Source organism: Electrophorus electricus, chromosome 7 (assembly GCF_013358815.1).
Source record: "Electrophorus electricus isolate fEleEle1 chromosome 7, fEleEle1.pri, whole genome shotgun sequence".
NCBI classification, from domain to species: Eukaryota; Metazoa; Chordata; class Actinopteri; order Gymnotiformes; family Gymnotidae; genus Electrophorus; species Electrophorus electricus.
Window position 1 is genome coordinate 28,620,990 of NC_049541.1, and position 18,592 is coordinate 28,639,581.

Genomic DNA, 18,592 nt, shown 5'->3' on the forward strand with positions numbered 1-18,592 from the left:
GCCTAGTGCCTACTGTACAAACCTGTGGGGGCAGTGCTATGATCTGGGGTTGCTGCAGTTGTTCAAGTCTAGGTTCAGCAACCTAAGTATACTGAATGACCAGGTTATTCCATCAATGGATTTTTTCTTCCCTGATGGCACAGGCATATTCAAAGATGACAATGCCAGGATTCATCTGCCTCAAACTGTGAAAGAGTGGTTCAGGGAGCATGAGACATAATTTTCACACATGGATTGGCCACCACAGAGTCCAGAACTGAACCCCATTGAGAATCTTTGGGATGTGCTGAAGAAGACTTTGCACAGTGGTCCAAATCTCCCATCATCAATACAAGATCTTGGGGAAAAATGAATGCAACTCTGGACAAAAATAAATGTTGTGACATTGCAGAATCTTGTGGAAACGATGCCACAGCGAATGCATGCCATAATCAAAGCTAAAGGTGGTCCAATTAAATATTAGAGTGTGTGACCTTTTTTTTTTTTGCCCAGGCAGTATATATTCAATATACATTACTGGAGAGATTTTTTTTAATACCACTTCCAAGTTTCTTTTTGACATTTGACAGGAGTGACAGATAAAATGAGTGCCCAAAATTAAGCATTCAATGCCCCCCCCCCCCCATTAATTTTAATAACCTTAATTGGGGGTTAAGTTATACAAAGACCTCTAGTGAGTTACAAATATCAGCAGTCTTCATAGCTTTCCTATTGCTTGAGAACAGAATAGTCCAAACATACAGTTTCATCTCCTGTATAAAGACGTTAACATTGGCTTGTCATTACTAAATTTACATTTATGATTGTGGAATTTTGCTAAAATCAAAATGATAAAACATAAAAATGATGTACTTATTTCAGACACAACACTAACTATTAAATTTTAATTGTAATGTATATCCAAAGCATACTCGCTAATCATCAGATATAAGCGCTTTATTAATCAGGTTTTGTGTACAGTATCAGTATCGGTAGCTTGGCATATCAGAGGAGGGCACTGACCGCAATCTGGCGTTTTAAGCGGTTCCTTTAGAAGCCATTGTCACATTTGAGCATTAAAACCAACCAAGCCCGCTTCTGAAAGCGGTATCTCACAGAACGATTGAAGCACGCTCTCTGGGTAGCGTCGTTCTTTCATTTCAAAATGGTAAACCATCCAACAACGAGTGGTTAGCTTTTCATGTACCAGCTTTCACGCTTGGTGTTCCTGCCGCCCAGCGCCATATGTACAGACGCGTGGGGGAAGGGTGACACACAGCTCTTGTGGCCTGACCCCTGGTATGACCCCTGACCTGCTGAACGTGGCCACAGATTTATACACGTCTTCCTTTAAGCGCTGAACCGGTCTCCGGAGAAAACCAGTGCAGGGTACTTAGTGAAACTGTCATTGTTACTTTAAAGGGGGACAGGACATGATACAGTTGAAATGAAAAACATAGAGACTTACTAACATTTAAACTATGGATTTAAGGCTCCCTTTCGGTTAGGCTGATAACTAGGGGAAAAGTTTTTTTTTCATCCACAAGACAGTTAGGCCTATTAAATGACTAACGCCGGTGTGAAGAAGGCTGCCGTAGACAGGCTACTGTAGTAGGTTGATGGTGTTGCTACACTATTTAGTACAAATAACTGAGAAAGTAAACAAATGTATTAATTCAGCTAATTTATTCGCGAGCTTCTTGTGTTTCGATGAAAATGCGTAGTTGAAACGCGGCACGCGGTATCACCTGCAGGTGACAGGCGCGTGCCATTTTTTCCATGATAGATGTGATAAGGACTTGCCTTCCTTCTCCCTCGGTTATCACAGGGATATGTGGTCTAGTGCTAGACAGAAGCTCCAGAATTAAAGAGGAACAAAAGAATTGTATATCTTAATAATTACGAGTCCTCAAACAAGTAAGCCTCGCTTATTTGGACAGCAATGAGTCGAGTAGATGAACTTTATTTTAAATCTCGCGAAATGGAATTGCAGGAGGATTACTACTCGTATGAATTCGACTCGGAAGAACTGCCTGCCTACCAAGATGGTAATGAACTTATTGCTGCAATTAGACAAAACGAAGAAGAACTTATTCTTGCTGCTCAGCTTGGAAACGCTCTTCTTTTGGAAAATCGCCAGCTGAAAGAAGAGAGAAGTAAACTCCACGAGCAGTACGCTGACAAGATTGAGGTAAAGTCATGCGATGTGCGAACATATAGCACAGGTGGAAAATCCTGTCATCCTTCGATGCGGACTTTTCCACTTGTCACTGCTACAAATAGTAAATCCTTCGTGTAATTTTACAACAGGGATAAAGTTAGTTTGGTCTCATCGTGGGTGATGCGAGTGTTGGTCATTGTTTCGCTGTTTGTCTTTTACCTTTTAAAAACAGTCTTGGGACTGATGCACGGGACGATGAACCCTTAGTAGCAGGGGAAGTACAGCTGCATCACTGTATGCAAGGAAACTGCTCACTGCAGAATTCCGCGTCGTACCTCACATCTGATATCAGATTATCTCTTATTATCTCCTTGAATATCTCACGACAAAAAAAAAAAAGAACTACTGCATTCACTTTCCCATTGCAACGTGTTCACTATTTATGCAGCTCGTTTGTAATTTGACAACAATAAAATGTTAGCGTGGTCGTTGTGCAGATTTGCTCAGCCCTGTATTTTTACAACAAACCCGAAACAATCCGTCGCTCCATTGCCCATCAGTATATATCTATATCAATCCATAAAATTACATCTTCATATTTGCTTAGATAAGTTGCCTATTTTTATCTGATGTGATTGTCGCATTGTAATGCTTTCATATTCTTCTCTTGGGTTTGCTTAGAAAGTTTTTCTGATATCCAAAGTAAAGAGGTATGTTGGGCAGTGGTTAAGGTATGTGACTTGTAATCAGAAGGTTGCTGGTTCAACCACTGCCAAGTTGCCACTGTTGGGCCTCTGAGCAAGGCCCTTAACTCAGTTGCTTAAGTTGTACTCAGTCATAATTGTAAATCGCTTTGGATAAAAGCGTCATGTAAATAAACCTCCTTTTACAGAAGAATGTCCTTTGCTAGACTAGAGTCTGTTGTCTATCTTTTATACTTATCTTATTATATCCTTTCATTTTATTTAACATAAGTATTATCTCTCTGCATTCAATGAAGGCCCTATTTGGTACATACAACTGGAGATGCACTGATGGTATGAATTTCAGTATTGGTCTTTGTAGGCAAGGAATGCTCAGAAACACAATTTTAAAGTTATTTTTAAATATGTGGTAGCATGTCAGTCAGAAGGTTTCCATTCCATTCTGCTCTTTAGCAAGTCTGTATCATGCAGGCATCATTCACATTTCAGAAGGTGTAGCTTTCATTCTCTTTACACTGTTCTGCCATACTAAAGACAACATCTTTGCTTTAAGTTGGATATGGTGTCTCAATTAGTAGAAAATGGGACTGAAATGGTAGCTATGCATTAACTACATAACTAAATGTCAGTCTGCCTCTGTTAAGCGGGGGTGGGGTGGGGGGGTGTCTGCCTCTGTTAAGGAGAGGGGGTGTGTCTGCCTCTGTTAAGGAGAGGGGGTGTGTCTGCCTCTGTTAAGGAGAGGGGGTGTGTCTGCCTCTGTTAAGGAGAGGGGGTGTGTCTGCCTCTGTTAAGGAGGGGGGGTGTGTCTGCCTCTGTTAAGGAGAGGGGGGTGTCTGCCTCTGTTAAGGAGAGGGGGTGTGTCTGCCTCTGTTAAGGAGAGGGGGTGTGTCTGCCTCTGTTAAGGAGAGGGGGGGGTGCCTCTCTTAAGTGTGTGTACTTTTGTGCAGGTTCTTGAGCAGGACAGACACATTCTCCAGCTGAAGCTGCAGGGTTGTCAGGTGCAGTGGGAGAGCCAGGAGGGTGAGCTGGAGCGGGACGTGCGGGAGCTGAGCACCCAGGTGAAGGTCCTGACGAAGGCCCTGACCGAGGCAGAGCGGGAGAAGAACCGCAGTGAACGACAGCATAGCAAGCTGAGTCAGCACCTCCGGCAACAGTTGAACACGGTGAGGGCTTACCTGGCTCTCAGCAGACCATTTTGTTCACTCTCATATTCTCTTTCTCGCTCTCCCTTAGTTTTGACCTGAAAGGATCTGGCTCTTTCTTTGTTTGTTTTTTTGTTGTTTTTTTGTTTTTTTAGAAATCCAGATTTTAGTAGTGAAATTACAAATTGATTAGTTTTGGAACTGTGAAAGTGTTGATGCACTGTGCAGATAGTTATGTAAATATTAAATGACTGCAAAGGAATGTTCCATGTCCATCCACAAGTTTTAATTATTTAACTCCAGACTACAGTCATAGAAATACAATAATGAACAAAATAAGAGTCTTTCCAGTTGTAGTGTGCAGCTATTTTTATGGCGCCATTATGTTTGTTCCTTCACTGACTCATTGTGACACACCTTTGTTATTCAGTGATCACATATCCCAAGTAATAAGACTTGCAGAGTTTAAACACTGGCCAGGACCTCTGGTTCTACTCACTTTTTAAGAGACTGGGACTGATTAATCCCCTGGTAATGGTGATTGTAACCTCAAAAACTGATCCTAGATCAGTACTTTTATTACAGAAAGCAATCCAGAGAACATGTGAATCAGGCATCTTGGAATCAGAGTACTAACTCTGAATCTGCTTCTCACAGTTCATTTAGTCATCATGTTGCTAAAGATTCACTGTATTTTTAAAAAGCAGGATTGTCTGCCAGAATAGTTAGTATTACTCCTCTTCCTTCCTTCCTGAGCCAGTGTGTGTTCACTGAGCTCACGGAGTCTGTGACCAGGACAGGAAAACAACAGCTAAGTACAGAGTAGGTGGGGATGAACACAGAGTAGGTGGAGCTGGATTTGATGAATCAATGCAGTACAGCAGCAGCTTCTGGCTGAGAGGACCTGTTCAGATCTGCTCTTGCTGAATGACCTTACTGTTCTATTCTGCAGGTTGCTGGAGTCCAGTTATCCCTCTGTCATTTTGTTGTAAAGGAGCGTATGTTTTCTGTTTAAGCTAATATGGCTATCCTACTCATTTCTGACTTTCAGGCAGTGAAAGCTGCCATTGAGCTCATGGCTTTCTCCTTGCCTCTAATCTTATCTCCTGAGTACAGGCCCTGTAAGGTCAGCTCTTGCGCAGTCGTCATTAATGCAGAGCTGCTGGTGATAACGTCTTATCTGTTTTATTATGAACAATCTGTAAGGCTTTGGAGAAATAAATGCTGCGGATGCCAAGGCCTCGCTTTCCGCTTTGCTCTTTGGCTGGTGTAATATCTAACTCCACCTTCTCCATGGGGAGGGGCCACACCCTCTCACTTCCCCCAGTGCTAGACAGCTGGCCCCTGCAACAGGCTTTTCCGAGAAATCAAAGTTCCAATTTTTTTTTTTAAAAGCACATGTTTACAATGACGTTTGGCCGATCTACGCTCACAAGGAGCAGGAAGTGTGTGTGTTGGGAAAGGGGGTGGGGGATCATTTTGTTGTGGCTTGCACCATGGATGACTCTCTGTTTTTGAGTGGTATAAAGGCAAAGTTAGAGAGCCGTGTGACGGAGGGTTTGGAGGTAGTGGAACTACATGGCTGGGTCACTGATGTGTCCCTGCCCGACAAACTGAACGACAGCTCCTTTGCTTCTAAGCACCCAGCGCCTGGAATGGTGAGTGAGTGAGTGAGTGAGTGAGTGAGTGAGTGTGTGTGTGTGTGTGTGTGTGTGTGTGTGTGTGTGTGTGTGTGTGTGTGTGTGTGTGTGTGTGTGTGTGTGTATGTAAGCAAGCATGCATTAACGTGCATGTGCGCAACCTCTCTTAAGCTTTCGTGCTGTGGCCAAAGCAGGGCAGAGAGAGTGGGAGATATTAGGAGAAACTCCCAAAAGTAACAGGCATGCCAGAAAAGCAGTGCTGGGCTGTACCAGTACCCACTGCCCACTGCTTACAGTAGGTTCCTAACCCATCCATCAGCCCAGAGATTAATTTCAGTACACTCAGGCCACTGGCTAAGATGCAAAGAAATGGACATGAATTATGTTATTGTTATCAGCTTGTGTTAACATGTGCATTTAACAGCATGTCCACAGTGTTGATTTAAAGGGAATTCTTTGGAAGTATGTTACAGCAAAGTGGTGTGTGTGGTGGTGGTGGGGGGGGGAGGGGAGGTTTTTTGCTAGAAATCTTTGTTTTCTATAGTCCTGCATTTAATGAACCTTGGTCTTTCAAAGTGTGATAGTGTAAAAGTGACAGGTTTAATAATGTTTGCTAGATTAATGTCAAAGAATAACCGTCTCTCTTACAACTGCTAAATTTCACATGTGCACAAAGCGGTGAGAAATATTTAACCCAATGGTTTTATAGTGTGGGGAAAGGGCAGCACATTTGAAGTGACCAATTTATATTAGTCTATGTTTCCTCCACACACTTAAAATAACCTTCAAAGAGGTTTACCATTTCCTGGTATTGCTTATGGGACAAAAACATCATTAGGGGACCTTAAACTGGAAATCAACCTTGAGGTTCTGGAGATTGTGTTAATTCACAATTGTGCTGTTACTGAGGTGGAAAGGAAATAAATGTATGAAGAAACCACTGATTTTTTTTCAGTGCATCATAGTCAGAGAAAGACCTGACACAGTTCTGTTTTTGTGTTGTGAACTGTCAGTATTCTTGTGTGAAAATGTAGCTTTGGCATAAAAGCTTTGGTGTGTGAACTACTCCGCGATCATCTTGTACCTAGCTGTGGATTTTTGAAGCATGTCTGCGATGCAGGTTCCACCAGTAGGGTTTCACACTGTTTTCATTTTCTAGTACTAATGTTCAGTGCCAACCCTGGCATGTGGCAGTGTTCACCAGCAAAGATGTTTAAGAACATTGCTTGTCTATTGCTATGGGTTCTTTTACATTGAGTTTACTACAGTTAGCAGTCACTTTTGTCCAGAGCGACATACAGAATTTCTTTGATGTCTCCATGGAAACCTTATCCAGATATCCTTATATTAGTACAACCAAGCTGGAATGTAAGCATACATTCAAAATAAAAGTAGAACCCTGTTTGAAACTTCTGTAGACTTCTGTAGCTGGCTTATTTTCCTTCTGAATGCCTCAAAGGCCTTCATATATTCAAGTACTTCAGTATTCATATACTTCAGTTTTTCCAGTGTTCATAAGCTGATTTCAGATACTCTTGAAAATCACATGGCCAACCATGTTAGCAGATTTAGCTAAGTGTACCTCACCTCTGCCCCCACCCCCCTCCTCCAGCTCCATGACAGCACTTCCCTCCACAGAAGTGATGCAGTGTGATGTCACTGCCAGGAATGAGGTGACATGCCCATCTACTGGGCCAGGCTTGGATCCTCCAGTGTTTCTGGATGATGGGTTCTCACAGGAGAGCCTGAGAACAGCTCAGTCAATCCCACTGCAGTGAATCATCCAGACAGACACTTTGTTTTAGGGTGGCCAGGTACACATAACTCGCTTTCATTGATGGGTCAAAGAGGTGCATTCATTCTGGTAGAAAACATGTTTCCAATATTGCAAATAGTTTTCTTGTATGAGGCAACTCATCTAATATTAGTGAGCATACAGAGCAGAGGACTTTTTTGTGAAGTGATTGGACATGATTTTACAGGCTACTGCTAAAATAGTGTTAAAAATGCATGTATGCTACTTGTGAATCACTAGCCATATTCTTAAATGTTCAGTTCAGAATGTTGTGCTGGAGATTTCCATACCCACTCAGTACCTGCATGCTAAAAACCAGGAGTAGCCCTGAATCCTGAAGACTACTCCTGAACACACATGATTATGAGCACCTAATCCATGTGTTTGTGTTTGTGCATGCATTTACATGCCTGTGTGTGTGTGTGTGTGTGTGTGTGTGTGTGTGTGTGTGTGTGTGTGTGTGTGTGTGTGTGTGTGTGTGTGTGTGTGTGTGTGTGTCTGTGTGTATAGGCTATGGAGGTGGAGCGAGCACTCACTGCAGATCTCCAGCACCTACAGCAGGAGCTGAGGGACAGGGGTCATTCCAGACCACAGGATGAGGAGCTGCTCAGTGCACTTAAAGATCAGGTAAGATAGAAGATAGTACACAGAACATGGTGGCCATGTAGACACCATCATAAATGGCATAGATACAAACCTAATCTAATATCCCCAGTATATTGCCGAAACATCTGTAAAAATCTAGACTCTTGCTCTGGTCTCCTTTCTAACATGATTGTGATTGTGATTAAATTTATATCCTTACTGTGTCGGCAATAGTCCTAAAGTTGTAAAGGTTCCTAAAACTATTCTGAGCTGAGTTGATCATGAGGGCTGTTTGCATAGCTCATGATCAGTTAGCACAGTTAGATTCAAAACATCAGGGGCTTCAATGCAAATTGTTTTTGAAGTATGTTCGTGCATGCATGTGTGTTCAGGTTGCACGACTAACGCAACGAGAGCGAGATCTGGCACAGCGCTTGGCAGCAGTGTGTGAAGAGAATGCAGCTCTGAGAGACAGTGTGTCTTTGCTACACACACGCTTCTCCCTGCAGGAGCAGCAATGTCATACACAGACCCAGCAGGTATGGTCCACACATGTGCTCTCTTACTCCATGTTTCTGTGTGAAGTGATTCAGTAGCTTTTATTCTTTTGGTATTTAATGAATGGCCCAGAGTCATTTTCCCTTGCATGGTTCTCTAGGACTAGGAGTGCAGGATTCTTGCAGGTCTAGTGTTGTCAGTTTCTTTGGTTGTCTGGAATCTGGTGCATCAAGAATTCTCTGCCCTTAAGAGACTTATAATGATCCTGGGGCAGGGCGGGGGAGGGGGCAGACAATAAATAGACTGGTTCTGTGCCCATATATAACTTTACTGTAGGAAATTAACTTCTTCTTCAGCATTTTCCTTATTCAGGTGTTTGAACATTGAAGTCCTGACGAACAGGAGCACAAAATTGCCCTACATTTTGGAAACTTTATTTTCACTTCTCCATTTATGTATTTTGTGCATGTGTAGCTAGTGGAGTCACAGGGTGAGGTGGCAGTGGCAAGGAGCAAGGTCAAGGACCTCCAATTCCAGATGGAGGAACTGCAGGAGATGACATTGCTCCAGCGTAGTGGGCACGGAGACACTTCTTTGCTCTCTGAGATGCAGCGCAGCTTGGACATTATGGGCTGGAGTCAGGACAAAGAGCAGGTGAGCCACCAGAATAAAGCAAAGGCCCAGACATAAACATAACCCCAACCATAAAACCTGAACATAAACATAACCCTAGCCCTGCCCCAAATTGAGTGTTCTGGTCATAACCCTAACCCCGCCCCTAAGTAGAACATACCATTTGGACTACAAAGAGGTGCCACCTCTGTCAGTATGCAGGCATTGTCAGGAAGCACAGACACAGAACCAAGCTTTGACATGTCACTGTTGAATTTGTTTGGTCTAGTTTCTGTCCACGTCAGTTAAGACTAATCTTTAAGTTGAAGGTAATTTTGCAAACAAGGTCTAGTGTAAAATCTGCTGCCCAAGGCCAAGTTTTGCCCATGTGGGCAGAGCTCTTGGTATAATTGTACTGTGAAACCCAAAGCCTCTGACTATCATTAAAAATGACTGTGACACATTGTGTCTGCTCTCATTTGTGGACAGTAATTGGGTGAGTAGCTATTTCTGTAATAGGAGGTGTCATACATGAGCCATGCCAAACTGCTTCAGCATGTTTAAAATAACCGTAACCACAAAAAAAGAAAAACCAGTTGCACCTTTTGGGGATGTATAAATACCTCCACAGTGAGTTTAATTAAGTCTTTTTATATAGTGATGTTTACTTTGCAAAATTGATTCTGAACTTTTGTGTGCCAGTAAGCATGTTTATATAGCATGTGAATTTGTTATTATAGCTGAGATCTTTTTCTAAGGCTTCTAGTTCCAAGGCTTTTGGTGAATGCTTCACTGAAGGAGGAAGTTCTCTGACTGTAACGGGAAAATTAAGACTGAGTCATTAGCGACTTTCATGATGACATGTTAAGCACCTCAGGCCTTCCTTGGGAGTGTTTGTGTGTTGCCATGCTCAATGTTTCCTGAACCTATCATGCAACAATGTCAACAAGGTTCTGGCTCTGCTAATGAGCAATACATGGACATTGCACTGATTGCGGAATTACATATTCATAAACTCCTATCTTATAATTGAACTATATTGTTAAAAAGCAGTAAATAGACACAGTAGCAAGCTTCATATCAGAGGAATCATGTGTTATATTACACATTCCCAGGCTAGCAGCTGTCATGTGATTGTTGAGAAGCAGTAAATAATCCTGGGTAATGTCATGTCGGTATACTGATGTAGATGATGAGTTTATGAGTACTCACTATCCCCTTGGTACAAGGTGCTTAACCTTAAACAGCTGGCTAATGAAGTGATATCGAATACTTAAAAGATCATTAGGGAACCATTAGCATTAGGGAAAATTTATGGAGCATTAGGGAGTAGTGTTTTGAAGAGTTTTGTTTATTTATTTGTAAATCTGGTGACAAAGACTGGAGACACTTGTTATCTAAACTTGTTTTTAGGTTAGACAGGAAGTGAGCTCCATCCTGGACATGCTGCTTCCTGTTTCCCATGGCGCAGATGCTCCCCAAAACCAAGAAAACAGCCTGCAAGTCATGCTGGGACATCTGAGGAATGTAGCAGAAAGGATAATGTACAATCAGACAATAAAGGTGAGCGCTATGGCCGGACAGACAGACGCACTCACAAGCATGCATGTGCGCGCGCACACACACACAGGCATGCAAACAATACCCTGAACAATGGCTGACCCTCTTTTCAAGTTGCCCTTTTCAGTGTCTGAAATTTGATTCTTCGTCTAAACTGTGCCATCACCTCGTAGTGCAGATGGACCCAAACATGGATTTGGTAGAATTCAGACGTTATCTATTTGCATTAATGTGTAGAAAAATCTTTAAATTGCATTTTCTTTGTTGCATAGTTGTGATGCCTTTATTGAGGTGAGAATCTACTTAAACAAGTATGTGTTTTTAGAATTCCTTTTGTACTGGGTAGAGGATCTGTATTATTTTTGTTGTTTTGTATGCTGCATGCTATGTCATGAAACAATCAATTCTGAGCCCACCATTACTGTATATTACTTTTGTGCAATTTTATGCTGGGAGGTCTCTAATGCCTGGTCATTTGGTCAGTTCAGTATATATGAAACGTGGGCTTTGTGTCTGCTCACTAAGTTGCTATCATCTTGCCTAACTTTTCCTGAGAGCTTGGTTTGGGAGTGTCAGATGAAACTAGCTTACACGGAAGTGCGGGAGAGAGTGACTGACAACAAAAAGTCATTCATATCTGTTACTTGATCCCAAGACTGTACACATTAGGCTGCAAACAAAGGGGCATCTTACAGCAAAAATGTGCCAAATCTGTGTTTCACTGTGTCTTCAGGACCTAAAGCAGCCCACTGTGGGGGGAGGGAGTGGGCCCCATGACAACATGGCACAGATGCAGGAGCTGTGGGATCAGGTAAAGATGGCTGGGGGGGTTGGGGCATCAGGGCTGGTGGCTCTGCGGTTTGGGGCATTAAGGATGATGGCTGGGGGAGTTGGGATGTTACAGCTGACAGCTACTGGCGGCCAACTCAGCCTATGTCCCTTTGTTAGAAAAGTCCAAGAATAAAAGGCCAGAGCAATTTTGAGACACAGATTGGCTCCTGTTACATTTGAAAATGGACTGGGTTCGTGCAAGTGTAAAGAGGTTATTTTACCTACACAGCCTGTAGACAGACCCATGTACTTGTGTGAAAGATTACATATTGATGTTTATATGTAGATTTAACAACAGTTAGGTCTTCTTATGTTTAAATTTCTTTCTATTTAACTGTAAATCTTTTTATGCCCTTTCTAATTCATTTTTCTTCTATTTTCTTCTTTAGTATGTTTTATACATTTAATATTTTATCTATGTCATGTAAATCTCTTTGTAAACAAATACAATTATACCATTAAAACATGCCAGTTTATGGCTGATTTAGTTTGGATGATTTATACTTTACAACCTGGCCATGTTCTGGTTTGACCACTCTGACATTTTAGCTATTTTTATAGCAAACCTCTTGTCCTTTGATGTCTCACTGCATTCTGTGTTGCAGTACTGCCCTGACAGGGATGGTTCTTCCTCATCTCTCTTGCCTTCTCTTTCTCTCCGTCAGAATACACGGCTCATAGAAGAGAACACTGAACTGCGTCTAAAAGCCAATAGCACACTGGATGAAGAGATTGTCCAACGTGCTATCAAGGACAGAGATGATGCCATTGCAAAGTATGTATTGGAGCCTTTCATCCATGTGTGAAATCTTAAACAAGTAAGTTATGAGCAGTGCTCTTTTGTAAAATTTCCAAAAGATTATTATAAAACAGAGCACACTTTCCATGATATATTTAAATCATTATAATCCCAATGATGGTGTTGTCCTGCAACAAAAGAAAAGCAAAGGCATCCATGTCGGTGACAGCATTTTTTTTTATTCCTCCTTATTACAGAAAAACAGCGGTAGAGGCAGAGCTGGTGCAGACCAAAAATGACATGATGTGTCTGAACAACCAGCTGCTGGAGGCTGTCCAGCGTAAGCTGCAGCTCTCACAGGAACTGGAGGCCTGGCAGGTGCGTAGCTCCACAAGGGAACTTTAATCCTAACTCTTCAAACACACCCTAATCCTAAAAGGTCCGCCATGCTGCCATACCCTTAATCTAAACCTAAACCAGCCGTGAATGGGAAAAAATATGGTGTGAAAGGGTCTGAGGGCAGAGTTGATTACCTACCTGATATGGGAAATTTCCTGTTAGATGAGTGGTATTTAACTTCAGGACCAAAATATAAATGTGTGTCAGGATTTTAAAACAACTGTTGTAACTAATGTTCCTAATGTAAGCATATTTTAAGTTGGTTTGCCAAAATCTGCTGTAACAACCTAAAAACTATGTCCATGTTAACTGAAAACCATTATAGTAGTTCCCAGTAGGTCCCAGTAGTTCTGAAGTACAGCAATTTCAGTTATATCTTTACAGCTATAATGAGTTATAAAATCTATGGATTCCTAAAACAGGATGAAGGGATGTGAAAGGATGAGTGGAGAAGGGTAAAAAGTTGTTTAGTGATATTAGAACAGACTTATTATATGTACAGCTCAGGTTCCCTCTATCTACAAAATTGCTGTGGTCACTCATTTATACAAAAAGCCTGGTTTGGACCCTTCAGCTTTGGATAACTTTTGGCCTATCTCTAATCTTCATTTTCTGGCAAGGTTCTTGAATGAATTGTTGCCAGTCATCTTAAAATGTATTTGGAAACCCACAATCTCTTTGAGCCATTGCAGTCCAGATTCCATCCCTACCACATGGCTGAAACCACCTTAATAAAAATCACTAATCTCCTCAAGTCTTCGGATTCTGGTGCTTTCTGTATTCTTTTGCTGCTTTTGACATGGTAAGACAGTGTCTTTTACTGTCTAGGCTGCGTGAGCTGAGCATCAACTACTCTGCCCTGGACTGGACTGGTTCACATCATATCTAACTGATGGAAAACAGTTTGTTACTCCCTATGCCTATACTTCTTCCACTTCCGTCACTCAAGGGGTTCCACAAGGATCAGTTCTTAAGCCCCCCCCCCCCCCCCAATTCATTTTGTACACCCATCCTTTAGCACATATCTTGCGTCACTTTAACCTTGACTTCCACTGCTGTGCAGAAGATGTCCAGATTTATCTCAGTACTAATGCCATTAAAAATTCACCTCTTGATCAGCTAGAAACCTATCCATCAGATTACAGGAAGTGGAAGAAGTGCAATTTTCTCATGTTAAATAGTGAGAAGACTGAAGTCATGCTACCTGTTGCTAAATCATTGCCAGTAAAGCAGGTTCTCTTTCTCTCTCTATTGATGATATGGTTGTTTTTCCCCCCCTTCCCATTCAAAAATCCTGTGTTATCCTTGATTCCATTCTTACATTCAGTACTCACATCAACTCTATAGTTAAAACATCTTTTTTCCATCTGTGCAACATTACTTAATTTTGGCAATCCCCCTCTGTCTACTGCAAAAACTCTCATTCATGCCTTCATCTCTAGCCGTTTGGACTATTGCAACTCTCTTCTACTTTAGCTCTTCCTCTGTTCACAGACTTCAAATGATTCAGAACTCTGCTTCCTGCCTTCTCGCCCATACTTGCTCACCATCACGTTACACCCATTCTCCAATATCTCCACTGGTTTCCTGTAAAATACCATATTCAATTTAAAATACTCCTACTCAACTACAAAGTCCAAAAAAACCTTGCTCGTTCATACCTGCTTGATGTTCCTTCCTCAGACCTACATGGCTATGGTGATTGTGCCTTTTCCAGATGTGCTCCTTGACTCTGGAACTTTATTCCCTCTCCGGTCCAACAGTCTGCAACTCTCTCTATATTCAAATCTAACATATTAATCAGTATAGCTAATTTAGTTGTTCTATCTCTACAGTTGAATGAGTTGTAAAATCAATGCACTCCAAATGATGGAGAGGTGAAAAAAGGATGAATAAATAATGAGTGGAGGAAAATTTTAAAAGGATGTTTAGTGATATTAGACATATAAATAAAATGAGCTCGAAGGCAGAGAAAAATGACAATTGAAAAAAAATGAAAAATTGAGGGATGGGCAAAGGTGAAAAGTGGATGGGTAATTTCTATCTGTCACTCATCTGATCATGCACAACAAGTTTGGTGGATTTATCTTGAAATTTGACAAAATGGGAGCAGTTAAAAAAATTGCCCCATGAAAGTCTATGGGTAAAAGTGGTCATATAGTTGGATGGAAAAATAGTGATGGAAGCATGGTAACAATCTAAAAAGCACAAGCAACTCTTTCAGGTATAGGACAAAGGTTTCCAGAAAGTTTAATGGTTCTCACTATAAAACTGAAGATGAAATAGCTTTGGAATTTTTGCAGTGGAAAAATGATAAGAAGAAATAAGAAAACAAGTTGACTTTGTCAAGCCAACTTAATAAAGATAAAATGTAAGTGGAAGTACTTCATCTGTCCCTCCATTGTGACCAACAGGTAGATAATTGTTTTGGTTATGACCCTGCCTGGTTCACCACTGTAGCAATAAGGCAGTATGCTTTGATTACAGTGTGCTTCAATCTCCCCTTTCTGGCCATCATGCTCTGTCAAAAATCATTCAAAATAAAGAAAGAAAAACATTTGTTCAATTCTCAGCATGTGCAGTACAAGGCTCTTGATTTGATACAGTACCCATAAGAAAATCCTCATAGTGTCCTTGGCATGTTTTTACTTTCTAAAGGACGACATCCAGATCATCATCAACCAGCAGCTGCGGAGCCAGCACCAGACAGACCAGCAGCCTCAGTCTGAGAGGAAGCGCTCCGGACACCTCTCTTTCCTTCACAAGACTTGGAAGGCCTCACCCACCTGCACACCCAACCCCTGCCCTGTTCCCATCCAGTCACCCTGGAGAGACTGGCTCAAAATGGGCAAATAACTCCAGACCTGGAGAGACTGGCTCAAACTGGGCAAATAATTCCAGCCCTAGGCCTGCCCAGCTGAGAGGGTAGGTGAAGTAGATACTCTTGTAAGCAGTCGCTGGCCTGGACTAACTGGACATATAAAGTGTGTTAAGACCACATTTTCAATATAACGTCAGATACTGAATGACAATAAGAGTGAAAATGTGAGCTGGAGTTCTGCTGGACCAACCTTAAATGGATCTTGCACTGCTATTGAACTGTCCAGACATAGGTGTGGTATGGCTGTGAACACCATTAGGCAGTGATTTAGTATCATGATAAAAAAAAATGGTTATACTAACTATGATAACAAATTGTGAGAGAACTTCATATAAGTAGTATAAGTAGCAAAGAAATCAAGAGTGTTCAGAAACAATGTTTGTTTGTAGGGCATATGAGTGTTTGAGCTGGAAGTACCAAAGACTGATAGGTACATGGTTTAGGGTTAGGGTAAGGCAGCCCATCCTCCTCTGTTTAATACTAGATTGTGGAAGAATTGTTCTTGAAATAGACAAGTTGTTAGTTAAATGTGTAAAGGTAGATTATAATATCCAGAAATATAATAGGAGTAATATAGTAATGACTTTTTTTAACAAGGACAAATAGTGTCCCTGATGATGGGCACCAAAAGTTGCTTGAGTTCTAGGGTTGGACTTGGGGTTAGGCCTATGTGAGTTCTAGGGTTAGAGTTAGGGCCAGCCTGAGTTCTAGGGTTAGTTAGGGCCAGCCCAAGTTCTTCAGGCATCACTTGTGTGTCCAGAAATATTTTAGTGATGTGTCCCAGTGGGGCACTGAATTTGACTTTGTAAATAATCAGGTTTGTTGTCTATTACATTATTTAGTCAAATTTAATTAGTTTTCCACATTAACCATATGATAGATGTTTTTCATCAAATAGTGAGTGCTATTCAACTGTCAATTCTACAGTTTCTCAAATTTTGTTGTTCTTGGGCCAAATAGCTCTATTGTTCAGTCATACAAAATGATCATCTAAAGGTGAAATAATACTACTACTGGATAGAAGTATTGGGGTTAACCCTATCCCTATTGCTGGGTATCTTTTGAGATGTGTGCATTCCAGTACATGTACAATTACTTCTAAATTGTTCTGACTCATAAACCATTCCAAATTGGAAACTTTACCACCCCCCAAAAAAATTTTTTAAATAATTTGTTTATTGTAGAATGACAAATTTTGGTAAAATGCTTTGGAGTACTGTATCAGCAGCAATGCATTGTACAGATAAATGCAAAGAGGATAACATGTGGACTTGAGTATTTTATGCATGTGAACATGATTTTTTTTTTTTTTAAACAGAACAGTAGCTGATCCAGCTCTGGACTTGATACAAGCATCAACCTGATCATTAACATCAGAGGCTTTAATAGCAAAAATTGACAGCTCCTGTGTAAAGATTAAAAGACCTTAGATTGCTTTTTCATGAGTTCTGACTATGGAGTGTGTTGAATAACAATCAAGTAGGCTTGTTTGATTATATTGGCTTTTATCTGATCATAATATGCTATTTAAAAACTCAATTGATGGAATCGTCCAGAGCAGATGATAAGATGACACACACACACACACACACACACACACACACACACACACACACACAAATATTTTAAAGCTATAACACTGTGGAGGTTTAATAGTTTAAATGTAAATTACTCCGATATCACCACGGCAGCAAAGAATTTTATGCCATCTCTGTCCATAGTAAAAATGGGACCAGTTTGGTAAACGTAGCTTTAAAATAGTCATGGATCTTATGGCAGACATAAATTATGCATTCACGTATATGTAAACCATTCATGAAAGCATTTAACCGTGTTCCTGCATTAACCAATGGAGAACACGAGCTGACACTGGAAAACACAGTAGACGTCGATCCGCAAATCAATTCTGCTTTATATAAAATAGGATAATGCATGCGTTTACGTTGAACTTACATTACATTTGCAAGAAGTCATGGCTACGGAAATGCATTAGTGCTTAAGTATGCGCGCTTAATCGAAAACGCGGCGAAAGACGAGCCTTTCTAAAGAATACTACAAAAAGCCCAGCAGAGCCAAATTTTTTATTTACATTTTCATTTTAGCAAAGTTGAAGCGTGAGTCACACGTCCCACACACTACGGTGGCCGGGAAGACCCATCGCGCTGCAAATACACAAAGCATATCCATCAAAATGACAACACAACCCGGTGCAAATTCAGAAAACGCACGCAACGCTGCAAATCCAGTCCCAACACAATAGAAGTGTACCACAACAAAACAGAATTGCTGTTTGCAGAGGACACGGAGAGGAGGTGCACTTCTGAGACCAGCGCGGAGTCTTTTGGAAGTGAAAAGTAAGTTTTTCGGTTACCGTGCTTTTATCATGATATACGTGATACAGAAAGAACCAGACCGATCCTATTCGCGCGTATTTATTTATGATAGGCTGTACATAACGCAGCCTTAAAAACGATAAAGAAAATCCAATTTTTGGCTAGCTACTATTTTATAATCCCATGCAAACTTATGCCATAGTGTATAAAACAAATCTGGTTTTCTGGCTAAATGCCGAGAATTGTTCATTTCAAATCACATTTTGTATGCATGTAGCTATAAATATCACACTTCCGATAAGACAAGAACAAGATATGACCAGCACGACCAATTGCATTTTAATTTGACTAGAGTTGGAGCGTGACTCACTCCACACACACTACGGGGGCCGCGAAGACCCGTTGCGCTGCAAATACACAAAGCACATTCATCACAATCACAACGCACACGGTGCCACTTCAGAAACGCTGCAAATCCATTCACAGCACAACGGAAGTGCTGTTTAACCTAACCCTGTCGGAAATTGTAGCTAAACCAACACAACTGAACCAAAACGTAGCCTTTGCTGGTCTAACAGTGTAATCAGCTGGTTTAACAGTATAAGATATTTCTTTTGCCTGGATGTCCATTTTTTCAACTATCTTGACTATCATTGACCAGATTAGATCATCTCACTCCAGCAAATTAGCTGGATTTTGTAGCTAGGGCTGTAGCATGCCTGTTACTGAGGTC

General features: G+C 41.2%; 1 protein-coding gene across 4 annotated transcripts; it reads left to right on the plus strand.

The window, feature by feature from the left end:
- Positions 1-1,824: 1,824 nt before the first annotated feature.
- si:ch211-235m3.5 (BICD family-like cargo adapter 1) lies at positions 1,825-16,971 on the plus strand. 4 transcript variants are annotated; one of them, XR_003409550.2, is made up of 11 exons: positions 1,825-2,170; positions 3,792-4,007; positions 7,932-8,048; positions 8,399-8,545; positions 8,979-9,158; positions 10,530-10,679; positions 11,410-11,487; positions 12,173-12,282; positions 12,504-12,624; positions 15,304-15,570; positions 16,845-16,971. XR_003409550.2 is itself a non-coding variant. In XM_026996361.2 (10 exons), the coding sequence occupies exons 1-10, from the start codon at positions 1,922-1,924 to the stop codon at positions 15,499-15,501; spliced, it is 1,566 nt and encodes a 521-aa protein (XP_026852162.2). In that variant the 5' UTR covers positions 1,825-1,921; the 3' UTR covers positions 15,502-16,971. The 4 variants fall into 4 exon arrangements, 3 of the variants coding, with proteins under 3 accessions (XP_026852162.2, XP_026852163.2, XP_026852164.2); XM_026996361.2 differs by having other exon boundaries at positions 15,304-16,971; XM_026996362.2 differs by lacking the exons at positions 15,304-15,570; positions 16,845-16,971 and having other exon boundaries at positions 12,173-12,325; positions 12,504-12,588.
- The last annotated feature ends 1,621 nt before the right edge of the window (positions 16,972-18,592 follow it).

Bases quoted from the DNA above. Each gene is read 5' to 3' on its own strand.
- si:ch211-235m3.5 (XM_026996361.2), top strand. From the start codon at position 1,922: ATGAGTCGAGTAGATGAACTTTATTTTAAATCTCGCGAAATGGAATTG. The intron at 8,049-8,398 runs GTAAGATAGAAG...ATGTGTGTTCAG, and splicing joins TCAGTGCACTTAAAGATCAG to GTTGCACGACTAACGCAACG. The intron at 11,488-12,172 runs GTAAAGATGGCT...TCTCTCCGTCAG, and splicing joins TGCAGGAGCTGTGGGATCAG to AATACACGGCTCATAGAAGA.